General features: G+C 37.6%; 1 protein-coding gene across 6 annotated transcripts in view; it reads right to left on the bottom strand.

Annotated features, from left to right (window-relative positions):
• aralar1 (calcium-binding mitochondrial carrier protein aralar1) overlaps positions 1-24,213 on the bottom strand; it is a 510,884-nt gene that overhangs the window by 409,033 nt on the left and 77,638 nt on the right. Inside the window, exon 1 of one of the 6 annotated variants that reach the window (XM_075292772.1) lies at positions 2,257-2,586. The exons of the other annotated variants lie outside the window; for them this stretch is intronic. Coding sequence (XP_075148887.1) covers positions 2,257-2,280 — 24 coding nt within the window. The 5' untranslated portion in view covers positions 2,281-2,586. Of the gene's footprint in view, positions 1-2,256; positions 2,587-24,213 lie in introns of those variants that run through there. 6 annotated transcript variants of the gene reach the window in all.

Genomic DNA, 24,213 nt, shown 5'->3' with positions numbered 1-24,213 from the left:
TGAAGAAGTTCCTCTTCGCGATATCTACCAAAATCAAGAATTCTATCAATCTACGAAACAGTAAAAAGTTTACCACGAAAGAGTTGGAACTAATTCCCATTCCAATGAACTAGTTCCACCCGGAACTACCCAATTCTAGTAACATCGAGTCAGCTGATTGGGAATAGATCTGTGGAGTCAGAGTTGAGAAAATTTGAATAAACCTTGTTTTTAAAGTCGTAGTCTAATTTAATAACATTAAGAATAATCGAAAACATACTAAATAAGAGTACCACGTAGGTTTACCAGATGATTGTTACCGAAATCCGGGACATTGCGCCGTACATTCCGGGATTTGTTAGGACAACCAAAACAGTCACACTTTTCGAAAATAGTTGCCCATATTTTATCACTTGGTAAATTTGCATAAACGCCATGGCGTAGTCGTTATTGTCTGTACCGAAAGAATTCTCTTCGTTAATTTTACGAAGAATTCTTCATTAACTATTAATCCTGAATTCTTCATTAAAACAACGAAATTTTCATTTCGTAAATTTTACGAAGAACATTTTACGAATATACGAAACGTCTACGAAATATTCTACATTAATTTTTCTTCCTCAAAGTTTCGTGCTTTTTACGAAACTCTTCAAATTTCATGATTTTTGTGAAGAAGTTTTTACGAATATATTACGAAACATTCTGCGTTAAAATTTCTTCATAAAAAGTACGAAACATTTTCTTTAAAATAACGAAGAAGTTTCATTGAAGTTGTAAAATTTCCGTTCGCGACATAAAATTGCCTCTGATATTGTTCTTGAGTGTATTCCTTTATTCTATTTTTTATGCATGTCTATGCTACTTCTCATTTGAGTGATAGCGCGCTATGAATAAAAGTGAAGCAAGAAAACTAAAAATTATTCAAAAACGTAAGATGTAAAGTAGTGATGACATTTTTCACACTTGTTAATGCACTTTCGACTATAATTTTTTCATAAAAAGTACGAACATTTTTCATAAAAAGTACGTAACATATTCATAAAAAGAACGAAATTGTTTCATAAAAAGTACGAAAGTACGATTTTTCATGAAAAGTACGAATATTCTTCATAAAAAGTACGAATTTTTTTCATACAAACTAGGAAAAATTTGGAAGAACTTTTCTTCATAAAAAGTACGAAATATTTCGTACTTTTAATGAAAAGTTTCTTTGGTTGTAAAACAATGACAAATTTCGTACTTTAAACGAAATTTTTCGTTCTTTTTACGAAGAAAATTTTTTCGGTGTGCAAACTTTGGAGCCTCTGAAACTTTCTCCCAAGATGGCTGCGATAATTTTATTTCAAACGTAAACATTTTTGGGAAAATTTGTTTTTTTAAAAACGGAAACCCAACTCATATTTACTGGAATATTTCGGTTTTGGCAAACAAACTTAAGGTCTGAGATGACAATCGCTGCTTCTTTTGTAGTGCCTTTCGATACTGGGAATTTGGATATCGCCACGGACATGGTTTGGGTATATTTCGAATCAGAGTTGGGGATTGTTATAGCGTCACTAAAGAGTTATAATTTGTAAAAATGCATTTCGCAGAAAAACGTGAATTTGAAATAAAATTAGATATTTGCGTATATTTTTGTTTTTAAATATACTGCTCGAGTGACATCTGATGATTCGAAAGACAGTGATTTGATATGTTTCTCATAGTGATTAGATTGAATGAAATGATACAAAATCTGCCAGACAATTGTACATTTAAAAAGTATGAAAATCCAAAACCAAAAATATTTTTGAAAACAATTTAATTTCGAATCGTTTTCATTTCTAAGAAATGGAAATAATTAAAACATATGCCTCGAGTACTTGAAATTCCGGGATTTTTGACAGATTTTCTGAAAGATTCGGTACACTTCCTGGAGACGAAATTCCGAGACTATCCAGGCGAATCCCGGGCATCTGGCAAGCCTAGTACCACGATACTTTGCTTACTCAAAAAAATAAAATATATTAAAAGTGTCAACTTTATTAACACTGATTTGACATGTAGATGTACATTTCAACTACCAGTTGATTGCAATACACCGCCTATATTAGATTCGTTATTAATCGGACAAACTTAAGGACTTCCTCACTGAATTTCTGCTGTGTTTCAAAATTCGTATAATACATCTCTATATTTATTTATTATACATTTTTTCTTTCAGTGTATGTTTCATATGAGTGTAAAAGACAATATAGACAATTGAAGGTATGTATGAGTAAGAACAATGAGACATACAATTTGAGCTTTTTTAAGCGGCATTTTATCAAATCGAAAATTATTTCAACTTCGGACGGAATTAACTTTTCACTGCTATTCTCTTGTTTCATTCACTTTCGTTTTTCACTAAATTCTTGTTTTTTTTTTTCATGCATCAGTTATAACGATAAAACTCTTTAATCATTTATTAAATCGCTTCGAGAATCATAAAATTCTTTTATACGCAAATAAATACTCCACGTATATACAAGATAGAACCGTATATGAACACGCGTTTAATCAAAACGGACCCAAATATGGAGTAACAAACAGAATCAATTCGAGTAGAATACCACATCAACGTAGCAAGACGACAAAATAAGAACTGAATTCGTTAAACGTGAACTGACTGAGAGAATTTCAACATGCCAACAACATACCCCTTCTACTCCCCAGTAAATACATTGTGGGTCACTGGTAGAGGACAGTAACAACTCCAACAATGAAATTTCGCATTAAAATAAAAGCCAATAGAAAAAACAATCATACGCATACAAACGCACACATAAGCACAAACAAAAAATCAAAACGCTTGGCATGGTCTCTTCTATCTTTTCTCATTACTCATTAAAATCTTCTTTCAACACCATTTGAGGTATACTTGAAGAAGATAAATATAAGAGCAACAAAGCTTTATTTTGTTATATCGAAGAGATGCGGTTTTATGCTCTTCTGAGTGTACCAATTAAAATGAAAAAGAGATTTTGTATCAAAAAAATACCGCAGCAACTTTGAAAAAGCATTCACTGTGAACGTGAACAGGTGTTTGAGATTACCAAAAAAAAAAAGTTGAAAAGAAATTTTATGCATAAAAAGTAAACAAACCATAATCCAGATCATTATCATGAAACGCGTTTCATTCTATTTTCTGGTTAATCGTTAATCGTTTATCTTTGATAGTGTATTGTATAGGTAACACGGGTATAAGAGGTGAGTATAGAAGATAGGTAAACTGGAAGAATCTTGTCAATAGAATGGATAATATTTCCAGCAAAATTAGTTATTCGTATCAAAGACAATAAACACTAGGAAGATAGGAAATTGGCTACTGAGGAGATCAAACCATTTGCCGTGTTAGTTGCATACTCGAACCAAACGCGTATACGACAAGTATTGACATAGCATTAAAATGCAAATAAAAAGAAATTAGGTGCTCGAAATAAATTTCCTTAAACGGGAAAATGTAATTTTTTTGTTGTTGCCTAAAATTTAATATTGTTTCATTAAGAAAATTAAGTTTTTCATTTAAAAACTAAAAACGAAAAACAAATAAAAAAATTACAAACATGTATGGAACTAACATGCAACAAAAAATGCAACATTTGGTATGACGCAAGCAAATTTCCTATCTTCTTCAAGTTATTGTCTTTGATTCGTTTCACCTGGATGTTTAAGTTGGGTTTTTTGTGGAACTATCCGAGGGAGAGAAATACGCCAGACTGCAACAACCGAATTGTAGAATAATTAAACATTATTGTTGATGGAATTACAAATATATAAATATTTTTTATTGGTAATGAAGTAAGTAATTAGCTACAGAGAGAACACCATTGTTCGAAGAGAAGTATTATTTCTCTGTGCGTAAATACATATCCTACGTCTTTCTATAATTTTGTATAAAAAAAATCCTGTATTGATGTCATGTCGCATTGTGTACCATATTCGTCATCTTCACCATCTCTCTGTTTCTGTTTTGATCATCTATTTCATATTTTTGTTAGGGATTGATTGCTTGTTTTATTTTCTGTTCTATTCATCGTTTGGTCAGTGCTGTAGATTCCACATGGCCGAAGCTCATTAACTGTCAACTAATTTCAAAAGCTTTTAAATAACAAGAGAGAATTAGAGAGAATTCTTACAGCAAGCGGTTTTCAAATACTCACCACATTGGCACATACGATGATGTTACTTTGAGTGAAAGCTGTTTTTGATCATAGGGAAAGCTCTGTTACACAAGTAAACAAAGTTTTATGCTATGATTGAAGAAATTTATTTTATTATGCTATTAACTGTAGGGCCGCAAAATTGAGTCAACTCTCAACTCTATTATTGACTCATTTACGTAGCTGTTATGGTCATCAAGAGATAATTATCGTTATTAGTTATATTTTGTATAGCATAGCTTGCGGCGCCCACGAGCCGATGCAAACATAATATTGTTTAACAACATAACATTGTTAAACATACATTTGTTGGCGACGTGGATCAGTGGTTGGTACGTCCGCCTTGCATGCCAAGGGTCCTGGGTTCGATCCCTGCTTCGACCGACACAAATTTTTTATTTTTTTATAGTTTTTGTTTTTTACATATATTTTTTTACATATATTCCAGATACGTTCGGAATATCCCGAAAAGGTGTTCAACATTACATACTACTACATTAAATTTTTACTACGAAACTGTAAAGTGTGTCTTATAAAAGATTTAAAGTCAGAAAAGAACAGTGCTTGATATAAACGAAATGGACTGAGTTCAAATCATAAATTATTTTTTTATTGTAAAAATAAAAATTTTGTAACAAAAAAGGGGTTTTCAAAAACTCTTACAAAAGAAGAACGTGAAGTCGTGTATATATATATATATATATATATATATATATATATATATATATATATATATATATATATATATATATATATATATATATATATATATATATATATATATATATATATATATATATATATATATATATATATATATATATATATATATATATATATATATATATATATATATATATATATATATATATATATATATATATATATATATATATATATATATATATATATATATATATATATATATTTTTTTTTTTTTTTTTTCCATCGAATCCTAAAGTTAAAGATAACCATTCAAAACCACATTATATTTAAATTCTAAACAATAATTTTACAACCAACACATAAATTTATTTAGGTTTGAACAATTGTTTGCTTCTTTAATAATTTATTTTAAGGAAAATAAACTTATGCAATTGTTGCTTTGGATCATTCCCCACCAAGTTATAATACAATTTGCCGAAAAAAGTTATAATGTTATTCTGGTTTTACCGATTCGAGTTTTGCCGCTTAAATGAGAAATAATTTTAGTGGCAAAACTCGAACTCAATGTCCGCTTTTATTTTCGAAAGTATCCGTCATCTCCTCTTGGACTACTTATTAATAAAGAGGAACTAAACTTTGTTTTTATATATCTTACTGTTTAATTTTTTCACTGTTTCCCAATGTTTTCATTTTACTGTCACAACTCTAATAAGAGTACACTGAAAAAAATATTGTCGTGAGACCAAAGGTTTCATGTCCTTAAAATAAGAATACAAATTTTGCTTAGCTTAAAAGACGCATTTCTCTAATATAAAGTTTTTTTCTATGTTCAAAAGTCGATAAACTTTTCAATGAAGACGTGTTGTCCTTATAATTAAGTGATTTGACTTGAAAATGGGTATCATAACATGAAAGAAAAAAAAAATTTTGACTAAGGTCAACTTGACTTTTTTAAATTAGAAAAATTCTTTAAAATTAATTAAATTGTCTTTAAATTTGTTGCATTTTTGCATCTTGACTACAAAGCAAAAATCGTTAAAAAATAGGACATGTTTTTCAACACTTTATTTTAAAGACGTTTTTACTTGAAACATAGCATATGCCTCCATGTGCCGTTAAGACCTTAGTTGAGGAGTCACTGAAAACAAAGACGAAACTCATTATGGGATGCGATGCGAGTGCGCATCATAGTATATGGGGAAGTAGTGATACTAATTCAAGGGGAGAGTCGCTAATATAGTGTATTTTGCGTACTAATCTGGTAGTTTGCAACAAGGGAGATGCCCCAACCTTTGTCACTAAAAACAGGCAAGGGGTTTTGGACATCACCTTTGCCTCGCAAGAACTGAATGAAATGATATCTGAGTGGCAGGTTTTAAGTGAACACAGCTTCTCAGATCATCGCTAAATCAGTTTCAAATTCGATGTTCATACCACCAAGACCATATATCCGCCAAATGTTAGGAAAGCTGACTGGAATAGGAATGGGGAATCGTTCAATATGATGATACCGGAAATAACAGAGAAAAAATATGAGAAATGTGCAAGATATCGAACACGCAGTGGAGCGGATTACTAAGGCCTTCAACATCTCACTGAAAGCTGCATGCCCTAGAAGGAAGCCAAGGGGGAAAAATCGACCACCATGGTGGTCTACGGAATTAAGTAATATGAGGAAATCCTGCAGGAAGCTCTTTAACAAGGTAAAGTCCACTAAAGACCCTGAGGATTGGGACGCTTACAAGAAGACAGAATTATCCCCTGGTTGTCGGCGATATATATAGGATGTATCAACTTAGCATATATTCCACGAAAGTGGAGAGAATCAAAAGTCGTTTTCATACCTAAAGCGGGAAAAGCCTCTCACTCGAATGCGAAGGATTTCCCACCAATCAGCTTATCATCATTCCTACTTAAGACTCTGGAGAGGATGATAGATATTTATCTTAGAACTAGCGTCGATTCAAGTTTGCTCTCGAAACGACAACATGCATACTCGAAAGGCAGGTCTACTGAGACCGCATTACATGAACTAGTCAGCTTTATTGAAAGCTCACTATCTGTCAAAGAATACACAATCGTGGCATTTCTAGACATCGAAGGGGCGTTCAATAACGTCCGTCCGAGCTCGATATTAAATGGACTGACAACTCTGAATGTTGATCCAGGTATACTTATGCTGTTAGACGAACTTCTAAGGAAGAGACGCATTTCAGCCACACTAGGACAAGCAAACATACAAAGGTATGTGGACAGAGGCACTCCCCAAGGAGGAGTTCTATCACCTCTTCTTTGGAATGTTTCTATAAACGACCTTCTGGTTTCCCTAGAAAAAGAAAGGATACAAGTGGTGGCATACGCAGATGATGTGGCGCTAGCAGTCAGGGGAAAATTCCCATCATCAGTTAGATATATTATACAGAGAGCCCTCCGGATGACTGAGAAATGGGCGAAAGATAATGGTCTTGGGGTAAATCCTGCAAGGACAGAAATAGTCATGTACTGCAAAGATCGCAAAACTCTCACGGTTAGGCCCATTTCCTTAGGGGTATTGAAATTCCGTTTAGTGAGTGTGCAAAATACCTTGGCGTTATTTTGGACAGGAAGCTGAACTTTAATATTTGAAGAAAGGGCGAGAAAAGCAATGGTAGCTTTGTACTCGTGCAAAAGGCAATAGGGAAAAAGTGGGGACTAAAACCAAAAATTGTGCATTGGCTATACACGGCAGTGGTTAGACCTATAATGCTATATGGTGTTGTAGTCTGGTGGCCGGCACTTCACCAGCCAACAAGTTTAGACAAAGTTCAGCGTATGGCGTGTTTGTGTATCTCAGGTGCTTTCAGCAAAACAAATTCCCTTAATGTCATACTGCATCTATTGCCTTTAGACATTTTGGCCATACAGTCAGCTGCAACAACGGCTGTGCGGTTGCGCGAGCTATCGCTGTGGTCGGAAAAAGGCTACGGTCACAGTTCGGTCCCCAAAATAATGCCAGATGTGCCTAACGTAGTGGATTACACTTTGGCGAGACCACTTTTCGATAAAAAGTTTGAGACTCTCATTCCCAACAGTGAGGCGTGGTGTACACGGACCCCGGGGAATAAAAGTTATATAGATTTCTACACTGATGGCTCCAAATTGGATGGCTAAGTGGGTTTCGGAGTATATTCTAAAGATCTGGAACTTCGAATAGCGAAAATATTACCTGATCACTGTAGTGTTTTTCAGGCTGAAATATTAGCAATAAGAGAAGTGGTGAATTAGCTGAGAAGTAATGCTCCAAGCAATATTGGCATTAATATATACTCAGACAGTCAACCTGCAATAAAATCCTTGGACTTTGTATTCCCCAACTCGAAAATGGCCATCGACTGCCGCAAATCTCTCAATGAGATGGCTGAGCAGCACAATATTCACCTAATATGGGTGCCTGGCCATAGGAAGATACAGGAACTACCTTACATATTCCAGGGGAACTAGAATCTGTTGGTATGCCTCTGGCTACCTGTAAGCTCTTACTGCGTGAGAAGGCTGTCATGATGACAAATGTTCGATGGGAGAATTGCAAGGGTTGTAACGACACCAAGCAATTATGGCCCCATTTAAACTTAAACCGCACACTAGATATGCTAGTGTTCTCGAGACGCCAGATATCACTCTTGATATCTGCTATAACGGGTCGCTGCCTGATAGGCGATTTTGCAAATGACTATTGTATGAGCTGTCATGAATCGGAGGAAAAGGAATCAATAAAACACCTCTTGTGTGAGTGTCATGCATTTTGTTTAAGGCGTAAGCAAATTTTAGGAGCATATAGCTTGAGATTACTGGCGGACCTGGAAAACGTTAACTTAAGCAGTCTGATAATGTTTTTGGAACAATCTAGTTGGTTCAACAGAAGAAAATAATCGAGAAGGTTCAGCGGTTAAAACTAGAAGTGCCCATATGTAATAGGTACTTTTAGTTAATGTGGTATCACAATGGACTGAATAGTCTAAGTGAGCCTGAATCTTAATCGGGCTGCCACTTTAACCTAACTTGAAACATAGCATAATTTCTAATGGAAGCCGAGTCTCAATTTGGAAAATAAAGTTGTCGTTAACTTGTTTTTAAAGGAATTTGATAACATATGAAGAAAAAACGCTGAAAAGCGAAGAATTAAAAAGTGCTTCCTAGAAGCAAGTACACAAAACCCAAATTTAAAAGAGAATAGTGTCTTAAAAGTATTGTGTCTTATAAGCTATAAAAATAAGGTCCTTTGTCATTGAGCTTAACATAGAATCGGGCACACAATAGACTGAATAGTCAAAGTGAACCTCAAATATCGGGCTGCCACTATACCTAACCTAACCCAACGCTGGTTATGAGGAAACAAAAATATTAATTACTACAAAAGAAAACCCGCACAAAAACTGAAGAAAAAGCATTAGAGCAAGAGTTAACATGACGGAATGGACTAGTACCGTGATGTTACAAATCTATAAAGCATACTAAATACTTTATGAAATTTGAAATGTAACTACATATATTGTATTGGTCGCAAATATTCAGAAAGGAAATTTGCAAATGAAAAAGAAGGATATTAATACCCGTTTGGGCTGGGAACAGTATCATGTTAATTGTTTATAGTGTTCTGTTAATCTTTTTATGTACCAACATTGTTTATCAATCTACTACGCTAAAGTATTATTTCTGTTTTTAATCAATATTTTCAATTTGAATTCCGATAAATCGGAATGCCATGTTGTTTTCCATGGAAAATTCATCAATTGAATAAATAGCAAAATAAAATAAATAAATATATTTTTGTGCTGTTTACAATCATTGGTATTTTTGCTCGCATTACCATGGAATCTTTAATTGCTTGACATCACATCAACCCCATTGTGGGGGGTCGATTTTCTATCGCTCTGCGTTCATTGCATCGCATGAATTTATTTACATCCATCGTGTGTGATAATTATTATTTATGACGTAAATGGTCAATTGAATAATTTTATTTAATTTTTGTTTTTGGAATAAAAAACAATAGGAGCAGATTAATGTAAATACATTGCAGCTATGTGATTGAACGTGTTTTTGAGTTTCATAATTGTGGGGTGTGTATATAAAGCAATATACACATATTTTTTTATTGATAAGGTACAAATATTTTATTGATTAGTACCTTATCACTTCTAATCAAATGACATGAATTTCCAGAGATCATCTTTTCCGCATGCCAATAGCTTGAAAATCGTACACGAGAGAAGGTTTGAGCATTGGAATGTGATAATAGATTGTGTCATACGGTAATCAATATAAGATAACATAACCCAATCTTTTTAGAATTAGAATATCTAATTATACAATTTAAAATGTGTGACAAAGTTGGATTCAGATCACAAATTCTCTCTTGATCCAAATGCCGGGCGTTTCATAGGCAGACCTACGCTGAAAGCTTTGGAAATGCATCCTCACCAGTACTGAAACAACAGCATTCAGTTTTCTGCTTCTACTGAAACAAGGATAGCTAGCCGTGGATAAGTTTGGTATTTGGCATTTTCTTTTCGAAGACTCAGTCACATTCTATTTACCCAAGAACGTAAATCTATTAGGCTGGCTTTATACCGCGGTTTTATGGCCTGTGGCCAAATATGGTTGTCATGTTTGGTGGACAATCGTGAGACACCAAAATCATATGTCGAGAATAAATAGGATAAATAAAGGGTGATACGGTCAAAATTTGGTCAATATAAACTTGACGTATTTCTTTCAATTTTGCATTTAAAAAACCTGAACACCCCTCATTTTGAAGGTGTGTGTGTGTAGAATGTTGCTTCTATTTTGATTTTGGAATTCACTCTTCAGTTGTCAAAATGCCGACCAAGCAAGAAGAGCAGCGTATCAAAATTTTGCTCGCGCATCGCGAAAATCCGAGCTACTCGCACGCAAAGCTGGCAAAATCGCTAAAAGTTGCCAAATCAACCGTTACAAATGTAATTAAAGTGTTTGGGGAAATAAGCTGGGTGTATCGTCTACAACCGTGCATCGAGCCAAAAAACGAGCCGGACTATCGACTTACAAGAAGGTAGTGACTCCAAATCGCGATGATAATCAAAATACGACGGCCAAAGCGCGATCCCGGATGCTGTACACGACGATGCTGCCGAAGTTTGACTGCGTGGTAATGGACGACGAAACCTACGTCAAAGCCGACTACAAGCAGCTTCCGGGACAGGAGTTTTATACGGCAAATGGAAGGGGGAAGGTAGCAGATATTTTCAAGCACATAAAACTGTCAAAGTTCGCAAGTTAGCTTCCGGGACTATCAACCAAGAAATTTACGTGAAAGAGTGTTTGAATAAACGTCTGCTGCCTTTCCCGAAGAAACACGGTTGTTCCGTACTGTTTTGACCAGATTTGGCATCTTGCCATTACGGTAAAAAGACCATGGAGTGGTACGCCGCCAACAACGTGCAGGATGTTCCCAAGGACAAGAACCCTCTCAACACGCCAGAGCTCCGCCCAATTGAGAAATACTGGGCTATTGTCAAGCGGAACCTAAAGAAGACCAAAAAAACTGCTAAGGACGAGCAGCAGTTCAAGTCAAACTGGCTTTCTGCGGCGAAGAAGGTGGACAAGGTGGCTGTACAAAATCTGATGGCAGGTGTCAAGCGTGAGGCCCGGCAATTCGGATTTGGAAAAGCGAAAGCCTAACTGAATATTTTTCCTGAATTTTATACTAATTGAACTTGAAACAGAAATTTAATTTGATTTTTAAAATAAACGATTTCACCGATTTACACGCGTTTTCCCTTGACCAAATTTTGACCGTATCACCCTTTAGGACAGCACTTATTTATATGACAGGCGCTATGAGGACCACAGCCACTGCCGCTTTGGATGTACTGATGGAGTTATCCCACACTCATAGAAAAAATCATGCACGGCGTGCTCACTTCAAAACGATTCGTTCATGAAAGTGAATCAACACACATATGGTGTCAAACTGAGAACAGGCGGTGTCAATCTGACAACGATAAAATGACACCATACGTTGTCAAAACAACAACCAGCATTCATTCTCTGAAAACGTTATGGTTACGACTTTATAAACGAAATTAAAAATAGATTTTCGCTAGCGTGACTCGAACCTTTGTTTTTCTGCACCATACGCGTTAACAGTCGCCTTAGCACATTGCACCACTGAGGGAGTTGCCATAATAAAGTCTAACGATTATATTAAGATTTTTCATGGCCAAAGAAACACGAATGCCGTTCATGAAATCGTGGACGAAATTGTGAACATTCCGTTTTGATTTTTTTGTGAACGTTTCCGTTTCATTTTGTCACCGTCCGTTCACGACAATGGAACGTAATTTTTTCTATTAGTGCACTCGATTAACACGTAAGGAAGACAGCAGAGCTGACACTTCTGAGACTTAAGAGCCTGATCACGCTGGAGAGGACTGCCTGCAGGCATACTGAAATTCTTGCCGGGCAGTGTAGAGAGACGGACCATATGGCCACGGAGCATGTTTATCATCACAAAGCGACACACATTATACCAAGTATAGAGGAGTGGGAAGACAGGAAGACGGATCAAAGATGGAAGAAGGAACGGGCAGCGGAATCTATTGTAGTGAACTGGGAATAAGGGAGTCTTACACGCTGAATAGTGATTGCAGTATTTTTCAGGCTGAGATTTCTGCGATCACAAAGGCTGCTGAGACGCTGTTGATGAGACCGTTATTCACAAGCAATATCAGCTTCTTCATCGACAGTCAGGCAGCTATAAAAGCATTGTGCAGTGCTGACATAAGGTCTAAGGTAGTCAGCCGCTGTCGTCCAAGGTAGTCAGCCGCTGTGCTGGTTACCTGGGCACTGTGGGATAACAGGAAATGAGGAAGCGGATGTGCTGGCTAAGGAGGGCGCTTGTGGAACGAATAATGCGCTAGCGCACGTTTTTCCTCCACTATCTTCTTATCATTACATAATAGAGGTCAGATATGATGAACTATGGCGAAGATGCTTCGGATGGTTGCGAGCAAACCAAGTTAGTATGGGACGAAAAGAACCATAGGAACTACGCAATTTTGATGTCGATGAACAGAGAGGAATTGCGGCCATTGATTGGTATCATAACATGACATAACACACTTGGGAAACACATGGTAAAGATAGGTCTTTAAGACGATGAGATCTGTAGATGGTGCCTGGACCCGGAAGTTACGGAGGACTCGTGCCACTTCCTGTGCCAGTGTTCAGCTTTATCCTTTAGAAGAAACACGATACTGGGCTCCTTTTTATTTCAGGTTCTCACTGATCTACGGGAGTGCAGCTTAAGGAACATACTTACATCCATCAGGGCCTCTGGTTGGTCGTTCTAAGATTTCTTTTAAAGACAACGAGCAGGTGGAACTTCTGGAACTATTCCAAAGGGGATCATATCGGAAGGAGCAAGATGGAAAGATCACATCGAGGAATCACAATGTAGCTATACTGGTCTAAGTGGACATCAATTCAACACAAAATTGATGTCATCCTCTACAACCTAACCTAACCTAACCTAAAATCTATTGGTTCCAATATTAGGCTATCTGGAAAAGAGCAAAAGAACGGGGCTGATCGTCTCTTCAGTGAGCTACCGCCACGTTTCATATTCATATTGCTTTTCGTGGCAGCAGACATGTCGAATTTCGCAGATTAGGCAGAATTTCGCAGATTAGCAGAAAAAATCAGGACTGCAGGACTAGAAGCAGAAAAGTGAAAGTTTATATTAATAAGATCACAAGTGGAACCCCTGGCTGGAGCTCCCGAAGTTGATGTGATGGCGGTGCTTGCATACAATTAATGCGAACAAAAAGAATTTCTCAATCGAGATGAAGAGATAAGAATTCGTGATCTACGAGACCACTCTATTCCACTTTTAATCTCAACCGATGTTCCCGATGTCATCAACAAAGCCAAAACCTCCAACTCACTTGGCCTCGATTGAATCTCGGTGCTGATATTGTAGCATATGGTGTAAATGAGAGCATGTGGCGAAAACGAGAGATTAATCCTCCATTTATCTCATAAGCCATGCCTTGAAAATAGTTAGAGTTAGACCGCAACTGAGGCCTGACAGAGTGTTTTCTACTGAGACCAGACATTAAGCCGATCGCAGCTTTCTTGAGCTGTCTCCACTTCTCGTACTCATGCTCTCGATAGGAAGTTTTAGGACGTTCTCGGATAAAACCCTACTTCGCAGCTGCAAAAGCAGGACTCGCACAGGAGCATAATTGACTACCTCAAATTGTCGATGCTAGAAGCAGGGAACTGAATCTTGACATTAATAATGTAGTTCACGGGCACAAGCAAAACCCATGGCTAGAACAATCGAACCTATGGAATTTAGGCTAAGGCCCAGGTAAGATGGGAATCACAGTGAAAGCACGAAAACGAGTGATGAAATGATGATCGTGCTTGAACCCAATAAATGCGAAAGGGGTTTCAACAGAGTTTGTCGATTGTAGTGGAGATATAAGGGCCATTTGTCACATTCGTGATCTATGAGCCTACGCGACCCCAAAATTAATCTCAGCCGAAGTTGCTGAACTCATCAACAAAGCCAAACTTCCAAGGCACCTAGCTTCGGTTAAATATCAATGCTAATATTGCACCATGTGATCAAAACAAGATAGTTGAGTACCTAATCCTCCATTTGTCTTTGGAAACATCATCGTAACCATGGTCTTGATACTAGTTAGAATAAGACCTCTACTGAGACCAAGGAAAAATAGTCTTCTACTGAGGCCAGACATTATACCGATCGCCGCTTCAGTGAGCTGCTGCCTCTCCTCCTATTCAAACTCTCGATATAAGGCTTCGGGGTGCGGGCAGATAAGGTCTCACTTCCCAGCAGAAAAAGCTGAACTCGAGGAAGAGCGGGACTAGTTTCCTCATATTGCGTTTGTATCGTAGACGGACACAAACGGAGCCCGCGACTAGGGCCCCGATGTATTGGAATTTAAGCAAAGGTCCAGGTAAGTTAGGTATCACTGGAGAAGCTAGAACCCGGGTGATAAGATGACGGTACTTAAAACGAAGTCATCGATAAAGTTTCTCAACCAAAGGAGATTCTCGATGATGATGGAGAAATACGGAGAGCCATTTGCCACATTCGGGATCTCTGAGCCTACGCCGTTCTACAATTATTCTTAGCCGAAATTCACGATGTCATCGACAAAGTCAAAACCGCCAAGTGCCCTGGCATCTAATGAATATCGGTGCTGATATTGCAGCATGTCACCAAAACGCGAGTGCTGAGTACCTAATCCTCCATTTGTATCCAAAGCGAAGTCTTGAAAATAGTTAGAGTTAGACCGCTACTGAGACCAGACAGAGAGTTCTCTAGTGAGTCCAGACACTAAGCCCATCACAGCTTCATTGAGTTGTGTCCACTCCTCTTATCTCTGCCCGCTATAGGAGGTTTAAGGCAGTAGGCATGTCGAATTGCTCAGATATGTTAGGACTACACTTCGCGGCAGCAGAAGCAGGACTGGCAGAAGAGTGTGATTGGCTTCCTCGTATTTCCATTGATAGAAGCAGGGAATAGAATCTTGACATTAGTAGAGCAAGTTGGGGATCACAGTGAAAGCTCGAATTCTAGTTAAGGGGTGATGGTGCTTGAACCGAATAAATGCGAAAAGATTTCCAACAGAGTTTCTCGATGGTAGTGAAGAGATAAGGAGAGATATTTGTCACGTTCGTGGTCTACGAGCCTAAGCCATCCCACAATTAATCTCAGCCGAAGTTTTCGAACTCATCAACAAAGCCAAAACTTCCAAGGCACCTAGCCTTCGTTGAATCTCGATATTGCACCATTTGGCCAAAACAAAAGAGTTCAGTACCTCCGTTTGTCTTTGGATACACTTAACATAACCATTATCTTGAAAATAGTTAGCGGTCTAACGCTACTGAGGCCAGAAATAAGAGTCCTCTACTGAGGCCAAATACTACACCGATCGCCGTTTCAGTGAGCTGCCGCCACTTGTCATATTCAATCTCTCGATATGAGGTGTCGGGTCAGCAGGCAGGTCGAATTACGCAGATAAGGTTACACTTTCCAGCAGAAAAGGGGAAGCTAGTCCGCTCGTCCGCGAGCGCTTGTTCTCGGTGCTGATATTGGAGCATGCGAATAAGTTGGTAGCTAATCATCCATTTGTCCTTGGATACACTCATCATGAGCAATGTCTTGAAAATAGTTAAACTTAGAGCACTAATGTGGCCAGGCAACGAGACCGAAGAAGCCAGCAGGCAGGTCGAATTGTTCATATAAGGCCTTTCTTCCAGTAGAAAAAACAGAACCCGCAATGGAGTGAACCACAAGCGAACCCATCGCCAGAGCACCCTAAGCTAGGCTCAGCTCCAGGTAAGTTGGGGATCACAGTGAAAGCTCGAATGCGGGTAATGGGATGACCGTGCTTGTACCAAATAATGCGAAAGGTTTCGTAACTAAGAAAGTTTCCTTAGAGTCATGCAGAGCCATTCGTTGAATGTCCAAGTGACGTGGTAATTCCGAATAAAAACTTCAATAAATTTCTCACAGTCAGATTCGACAGTCACGTCATTTGCGATAAACTCTGTTAAATGCCCAGCGGAAAATCAACACTCAGAGGAATATTATACTGACTTGACATAGAGCTGCCTTCTTAATATCAACAGAGCACCACCGCAGTACTCCATGGATCATCTCGATGTGCAAGTCACTATTAACTACATGGATAGCAGAAGTAGGCAAGCAGTTCAGAGTCAGAGCGGCGTAGCAATTGCTAAGAAAAATTCCCATAATTTCCTCAAGGTCACATTCGACACCTACGTCAGTTTTGATAATCTCTAAGTTTTGGTGTGGAGACAAGCAAGTTTTGGTGTGGAGACAAGCAACACACAATGAAATACTGGCATGTCATAGTGCTGCCCTTTAAATTACAAAAGAGTATCTCCGAAGCATTCCCTGGATTACATTTACATATGTGAAGATCAAGATCCTCATTGTGCATAGGCATATTTATAAGAGGTTTTAGGTGTACCTCTTAGGTTGTTATGGAAGTATCCGTTCACCTATTGACATAAAGTAGGCAAACACCGCTAAGGAAAGGAAAGGGACTGTCTTCACTGTATAGATCAGAACATTCAACATTACAAATCAGAGTCCTCGATAAAGCAGTATACGAGACATGCGTGATTAGAATCTAAAGGTACACTGTAGCTAAAGCGGTGAAGAGAAAAAGGATTCGAAAACGGTCCATTGCGAAGGATTAAAGAGACACGGTGGTCTAACTAAGATGATGCACGTGCAGCCGCTTCAACTCATACTTATCCAGAATTGATAGTAGGGTAACAGCCATATACGAGTATATCATCTATAAGGAAGAGAAGCATGGTATTTTCGTTTTCTATGCTATTCCTACGCGATTCACACGGTGTCAGTTCGTAAAGGGTTATACGGTCAACATTTGGTCAATATAAACTTGACGTATTTCTTTCAATTTTGCATTTAAAAAACCTGAAGGTGTGTGTGTGTAGAATGTTGCTCCTATTTTGATTTTAGAATTCACTCTTCAGTTGTCAAAATGCCGTCCAAGCAAGAAGAGCAGCGTATCAAAATTTTGCTCGCGCATCGCGAAAATCCGAGCTACTCACACGCAAAGCTGGCAAAATCGCTAAAAGTTGCCAAATCAACCGTTACAAATGTAATTAAAGTATTTGGGGAACGTTTGTCGACAGCCAGGAAGTCTGGATCGGGGGGAAATCGAAAACCGGAAGCCGCTGAGACGACAAAGAGAGTTGCCGGTAGTTTCAAGCGAAACCCTAACCTCTCTCTCCGAGATGCCGCAAATAAGCTGGGTGTATCGTCTACAACCGTGCATCGAGCCAAAAAACGAGCCGGACTATCGACTTACAAGAAGGTAGTGACTCCAAATCGCGATGATAAACAAAATACGACGGCCAAAGCGCGATCCCGGAGACTGTACACGACGATGCTGACGAAGTTTGGCTGCGTGGTAATGGACGACGAAACCTACGTCAAAGCCGACTACAAGCAGCTTCCTGGACAGGAGTTTTATACGGCAAAAGGAAGGGGAAAGGTAGCAGATATTTTCAAGCACATAAAACTGTCAAAGTTCGCAAAGAAATATCTGGTTTGGCAAGCCATCTGTACCTGTGGCTTAAAAGCAGCATTTTCATAGCTTCCGGGACTGTCAACCAAGAAATTTACGTGAAAGAGTGTTTGAATAAACGTCTGCGGCCTTTCCTGAAGAAACACGGTTGTTCCGTACTGTTTTGGCCGGATTTGGCATCTTGCCTTTACGGTAAAAAGGCCATGGAGTGGTACGCCGCCAACAACGTGCAGGTGATTCCCAAGGACAAGAACCCTCCCAACAAGCCAAGAAATTTACGTGAAAGAGTGTTTGAATAAACGTCTGCTGCCTTTCCTGAAGAAACACGGTTGTTCCGTACTGTTTTGGCCGGATTTGGCATCTTGCCTTTACGGTAAAAAGGCCATGGAGTGGTACGCCGCCAACAACGTGCAGGTGATTCCCAAGGACAAGAACCCTCCCAACACGCCAGAGCTCCGCCCAATTGAGAAATACTGGGCTATTGTCAAGCGGAACCTAAAGAAGACAAAAAAAACTGCTAAGGACGAGCAGCAGTTCAAGGCAAACTGGCTTTCTGCGGCGAAGAAGGTGGACAAGGTGGCTGTACAAAATCTGATGGCAGGTGTCAAGCGTGAGGCCCGGCAATTCGGATTTGGAAAAGCGAAAGCCTAACTGAATATTTTTCCTGAATTTTATACTAATTGAACTTGAAAAAGAAATTTAATTTGATTTTTTAAATAAACGATTTCACCGATTTACACGCGTTTTCCCTTGACCAAATTTTGACCATATCACCCTTTATCGGGACTCGACAGCGGTCCATTGCTAAGGATTAAAGAGACACAGTGGTCTAACTAAGATGATGCACGGGAATCCGCTTCAACTCATACTTATCCAGAATTGATAGTAGGGCAACAGCCATATAAGAGTATATCATCTATAAGGAAGAGAAACATTGTATTTTCGTTTTCAATGCCATTCCTATGCGATTCACACGGTGTCAGTTCGTACACACCTCATCTTAATTGTAAGACCCATTGTACAAAATTTGAAACCCATGACCTGGACGTAGACAATTTTTTATGATTTCCCTAGAAAAGAACATGGTCATCCTGGCCTGGTTTTGATTTACAAGTCATTGTTCCCATGCTTTCCTGAATATTGCAAGTAATAGACAAATTACTACCGGTAACCAAAGACTGACCGATACATTTTCATTGGGTTATTTACTTTCGTATAAACAAAGCACTCGGACTATATTAACTTAAATAAAGAACATTTGTTTAGCTTAATCGATTTTCCTAAGTGATTTAACAGTTTCTTTTATATTTCCGTAGATTCCCACAGTGGACATGAATTCACAGGGTGTCAGGTGGTATCATCGCAATTCATTGTCGCGTGTTCTGCAATGAAATTTGCTGTTTTGTTTTTGTCAAGTTTATGGTAATAATGAAAATATATTTATTTTCATTTATTTTCAGGTTTACACGTGATTTATCATACAACCAGTTTGAGAGGGTAGCTTTCAAAAGAATGACAAAATTTGTAATGGTTGAAGGAGTACAGTGGGAGAAAAGATGATTCAATTTGTAAGAGGAAAAATTCCCAAATGTTTTCTCCATAAGGAGTTAGCATAAAGGGCCCAAAATTGAGTTATCTCTCCCAGCCAGATCTGTACTAAAGGCTGTGGAAAGATTCATTCGCCCGAATCGAAACATGTACAGTCCAGGCGTGTATAGATTTGTATTTGGCGTTTTCTTTTCAATGACTCTATCAATCATGTTCCTTAATCTAAATCTGTCCATAAAGCTCGATTAATAATTGTAAAATTAGATATAATGCATTTGGACGTTAATTGCCTGTTTCGGTATCAGGCTAACATGAAATATGATTAACAGTTTGATTTTGTCTAACTAATATTCCGATTATTGATCAACTCAAGAAAAGGGGTTTTGGGAGTAAATGCTTAAAATAAAATATTAACAAAATAAATTATGCAATTTTATTTAATGTCAATTGCAATACTTTGATAAAATAAAACATGAAAAAGTACCTTACGAGGGCAGTTCGGAAACTTCTTAGCCTAGCACAAAAAGCGCGGTATACACAGAAAGAAGATAAGTGTTTTTGAAACTTCCATCTCTGTTATGAACAGATGTTAAATTTTGTTTTGATCTGGCAACTCCTTCATATAGAAACAGGTGTTCAAAAAAGACCCATCCGCAATTTTTTTTACAATGGAAAAATTAGAAATGCGTGCTGTCATAATATTTACATAAAAAAGGTTTATCGGGACAAGAAATTCATAATGATATGGTGAATGCGTTAGGTGAAGGTGATCCTTCATATGCAACAGTAAAAAATTGGGTTGCTGAATTTAAACGTGGTCCTACAAGCATTGAAGATGAACCACGTAGTGCACGCAAAGAAAAAAAACGTTTGGAAAACGTGTACCGAAAACATTTTTCTTTTGTCAGAGTTTTTTGAATTGCTTCGAAAATTTTAAACTTTTATCACCAAAAAAATTCGTTTGTTTCAAAATTTTTATTTTTTCAATAAAAAAAAGTTATTTTTGAAATAACAACACAGTCCATTTCGTTTATACCAAACACTGTTCTTTTCTGACTTTAGGTCTTTAATAAGACACATTTTACAGTTCAAAATTTAATATAGTACAATGTAATGTTGAACATTTTTTCGGAATCTTCCGAATATATCTGGAATATATGTAAAAAAAAAAACAAAAGCAAAAAAAAAACTTTGGCCGAAGTAGGGATCGAACCCACGACCCTTGGCATGAGAGTCGGACGTAGCTACCACTGCTCCACGGTGCCAAACTAAATGTTTGTTTCTGTTAAATAAACTTTGTTTATTCGGTTCGTGGGCGCCGCAAGCTATGCTATATAAATATAACTTATATGGATATTTATCTATTGATGACCATAACAGGTACATAGCTCAGTGGTTAGTGTGTTGGCTTACAATGTGCATGGTCCGCGGTTCGATTCTCCGTCCAGGCGAAAGGTAAAAAAAATTTTAAAAATTTATAAAATCGTATAATTTCTTCTACATTGTTGGTATTACAGGAAAAGGTGTTAAGAACTAAAAATCCTCGTGGATGTGAGAAAGATGTGAGGTACAATGCAATTAGCAAGAAAATAATGTTTTTTTTGAGCTAGTCTTTATGAAATTGTTTTTACATCCTGGAAAAGAATAAACATTTATCACAAAAAGTATATACTTTTCTTCCAAATACACTTCCTTACAGCGAAAAGCAAATGAGAAACGAACTTTGTTTGTCTAAAATTTCGTTTGGGAGGAAAGAATTATTTTTTTGCGTGTGGACGTCCAAAAACAGCAACAACAACAGAAATTGCAGCCAAAGTGCATGATATCGTATTAAATGATCGAAATTGCTAATATCATGGGCATCTCAAATGCTCGAGTCCATTTAATTTTGCATGAAGAACTACAGATGAAAAAGCTTTCTGCCGCATTTATTAACAGTCGATCAAAAACGCATAAGAATGAACATTTCTCAAGCTTGTTTGGATCGTTTTAAGCGAAATTAAATTGGATTTTAAGCGTCGTTTCATAACTTTTGATGAGACATGGATCCATCACTATACTCCAGAGACAAAAGAACAATCCAAACAATGGACTGAAGCTGGAGGAAGTGCATCAAAGAAGGTAAAAACAATTCAATCGGCTGGTAAGGTTATGGCAACGGTTTTTTGGGACTTCAAAGGTATTTTATTGATTGACTATCTGCAAAAGGGTAAAACAATAAATTTACAGTACTATTGCAGTCTTTTGGATCAATAAAATGTACAAATTAGAGAAAAACGTCCTGGCTTACAATAAAAAAAAAGTGACTTTTACTTGTTCCCAAATCTAAAAAAATTCTTGCTGGCAAGCGTTTTACCTCAAATGAAGATACAATTACAGTTGTAAGGTGAGTACTATGTTCGGGGTTTTCACCAAAACACTAAATTAAAAGTACAAATATATTTATGAAGATGATTATATTTTGATAAAGTCTTGCCAACTAGTGGATGCAAAAGATCCATGAAATTGATTGCAAATAATTTTATATTTCTACATTAATTAATTAAAAAAAGTAACCGTGAAAACAAGCTGGTTTCCGGCTTGAAACCTGAACATAGTACTCAGCTGTAAACCACTATTTTGAAGACCTTGAGGAAAACTATTTTAATCAAGGGATAGAATTGCTAGAAAAGCGTTGGACTAAGTGTATTGAAGTTTCAGGAGATTAACAGGTTGGCTGATAAGTCCCCGGTCTGACACATAGATGGCTTCGCTAGTAATTAATGCATATTATTTTTATATAGTACCAACCTTCAAATGATTCGTGTCAAAATCTGTAAGTCAATTAGTTTGTGAGATAGAGCGTCTTTTGTAAAGCAACTTTTGTTATTGTGAAAAAAATGGAAAAAAAAGGAATTTCGTGTTTTGATAAAATACTGTTTTCTGAAGGGAAAAAATACGGTGGAAGCAAAAACTTGGCTTGATAATGAGTTTCCGGACTCTGCCCCAGGGAAATCAATAACAATTGATTGGTATGCAAAATTCAAGCGTGGTGAAATAAGCACCGAGGACGGTGAACGCAGTGGACGCCCGAAAGAGGTGGTTACCGACGAAAATATCAAAAAAATCCACAAAATGATTTTGAATGACCGTAAAATCAAGTTGATCGAGATAGCAGAGGCCTTAAAGATATCAAAGGAACGTATTGGTCATATCATTCATCAATATTTGGATATGCGGAAGCTCTGTGCAAAATGGGTGCCGCGCGAGCTCACATTTGACCAAAAACAACAACGTGTTGATGATTCTAAGCGGTGTTTGCAGCTGTTAACTCGTAATACACCCGAGTTTTTCCGTCGATATGTGACAATGGATGAAACATGGCTCCATCACTACACTCCTGAGTCCAATCGACAGTCGGCTGAGTGGACAGCGATCGGTGAACCGTCTCCGAAGCGTGGAAAGACTCAAAAGTCCGCTGGCAAAGTAATGGCCTCTGTTTTTTGGGATGCGCATGGAATATTTTTTATCGATTATCTTGACAAGGGAAAAACTATCAACAGTGACTATTATAAGGCGTTATTGGAGCGTTTGAAGATCGAAATCGCGGCAAAACGGCCCCATATGAAGAAGAAAAAAGTGTTGTCCCACCAAGACAACGCACCGTGTCACAAGTCATTGAGAACGATGGCAAAAATTCATGAATTGGGCTTCGAATTGCTTCCCCACCAACCGTATTCTCCAGATCTGGCCCCCAGCGACTTTTCCTAATTCTCAGACATCAAAAGGATGCTCACAGGGAACAAATTTTGCTGCAATGAAGAGGTGATCGCCGAAACTGAGGCCTATTTTGAGGCAAAACCGAAGGAGTACTACCAAAATGGTGTAAAAAAATTGGAAGGTCGTTATAATCATTATATCCCTCTTGAAGGGAACTATGTTGAATAATAAAAACGAATTTTGACAAAAAAAAATGTGTTTTTCTTTGTTAGACCGGGGACTTATCAGTCAACCTGTTAATTTTTCATCAGGACAACGCACCAGCGCACAAGAGTGTTTTAACAATGGCTGAAATCAGCGAATTAAAGTACGAGTTGCTGACCACCCACCTTATTCTCATGATTTAGCTCCCAGTGACTTTTACTTGTTCCCAAATCTAAAAAAAATCCTTTCTGGCAAGCGTTTTACCTCAAATGAAGATGCAATTACAGTTGTAAACCACCGTTTTGAAGACCTTGAGGAAAACTATTTTAATCAAGGGATAGAATTGCTCGAAAAGCGTTGGACTAAGTGCATTGAAGTTTCACGAGATTATATTGAAAAATAAAAATATTTTTGAAAAACTAACAATTCTTTGTAATTATACAATTATTATTCGAGCTTTATGGACAGATATAGATTAAGGAACATGGTTAATAGAGCCATTGAAAAGAAAACGCCAGATACAAATCTATACACGCCTGGACTGTACATGTTTCGGTTCGGGCGAATGAACCTTTCCACAGCCTTTAGTATAGATCTGGCTGGGAGAGATAACTCAATTTTGGGCCCTTTATGCTAACTCCTTATGGAGAAAACATTTGGGAAATTTCCTCTTACAAATTGAATCATCTTTTCTCCCACTGTACATCATCTTTTCATATAACTTACAAGTCCCTTAATCTTATTTTTATTTCGTTTTGTTACATAGTAATGCAACAACACGAAATTTT

Source organism: Haematobia irritans, chromosome 1 (assembly GCF_050003625.1).
Source record: "Haematobia irritans isolate KBUSLIRL chromosome 1, ASM5000362v1, whole genome shotgun sequence".
NCBI classification, from domain to species: Eukaryota; Metazoa; Arthropoda; class Insecta; order Diptera; family Muscidae; genus Haematobia; species Haematobia irritans.
This window is presented reverse-complemented; position numbering and strand designations above follow the sequence as displayed.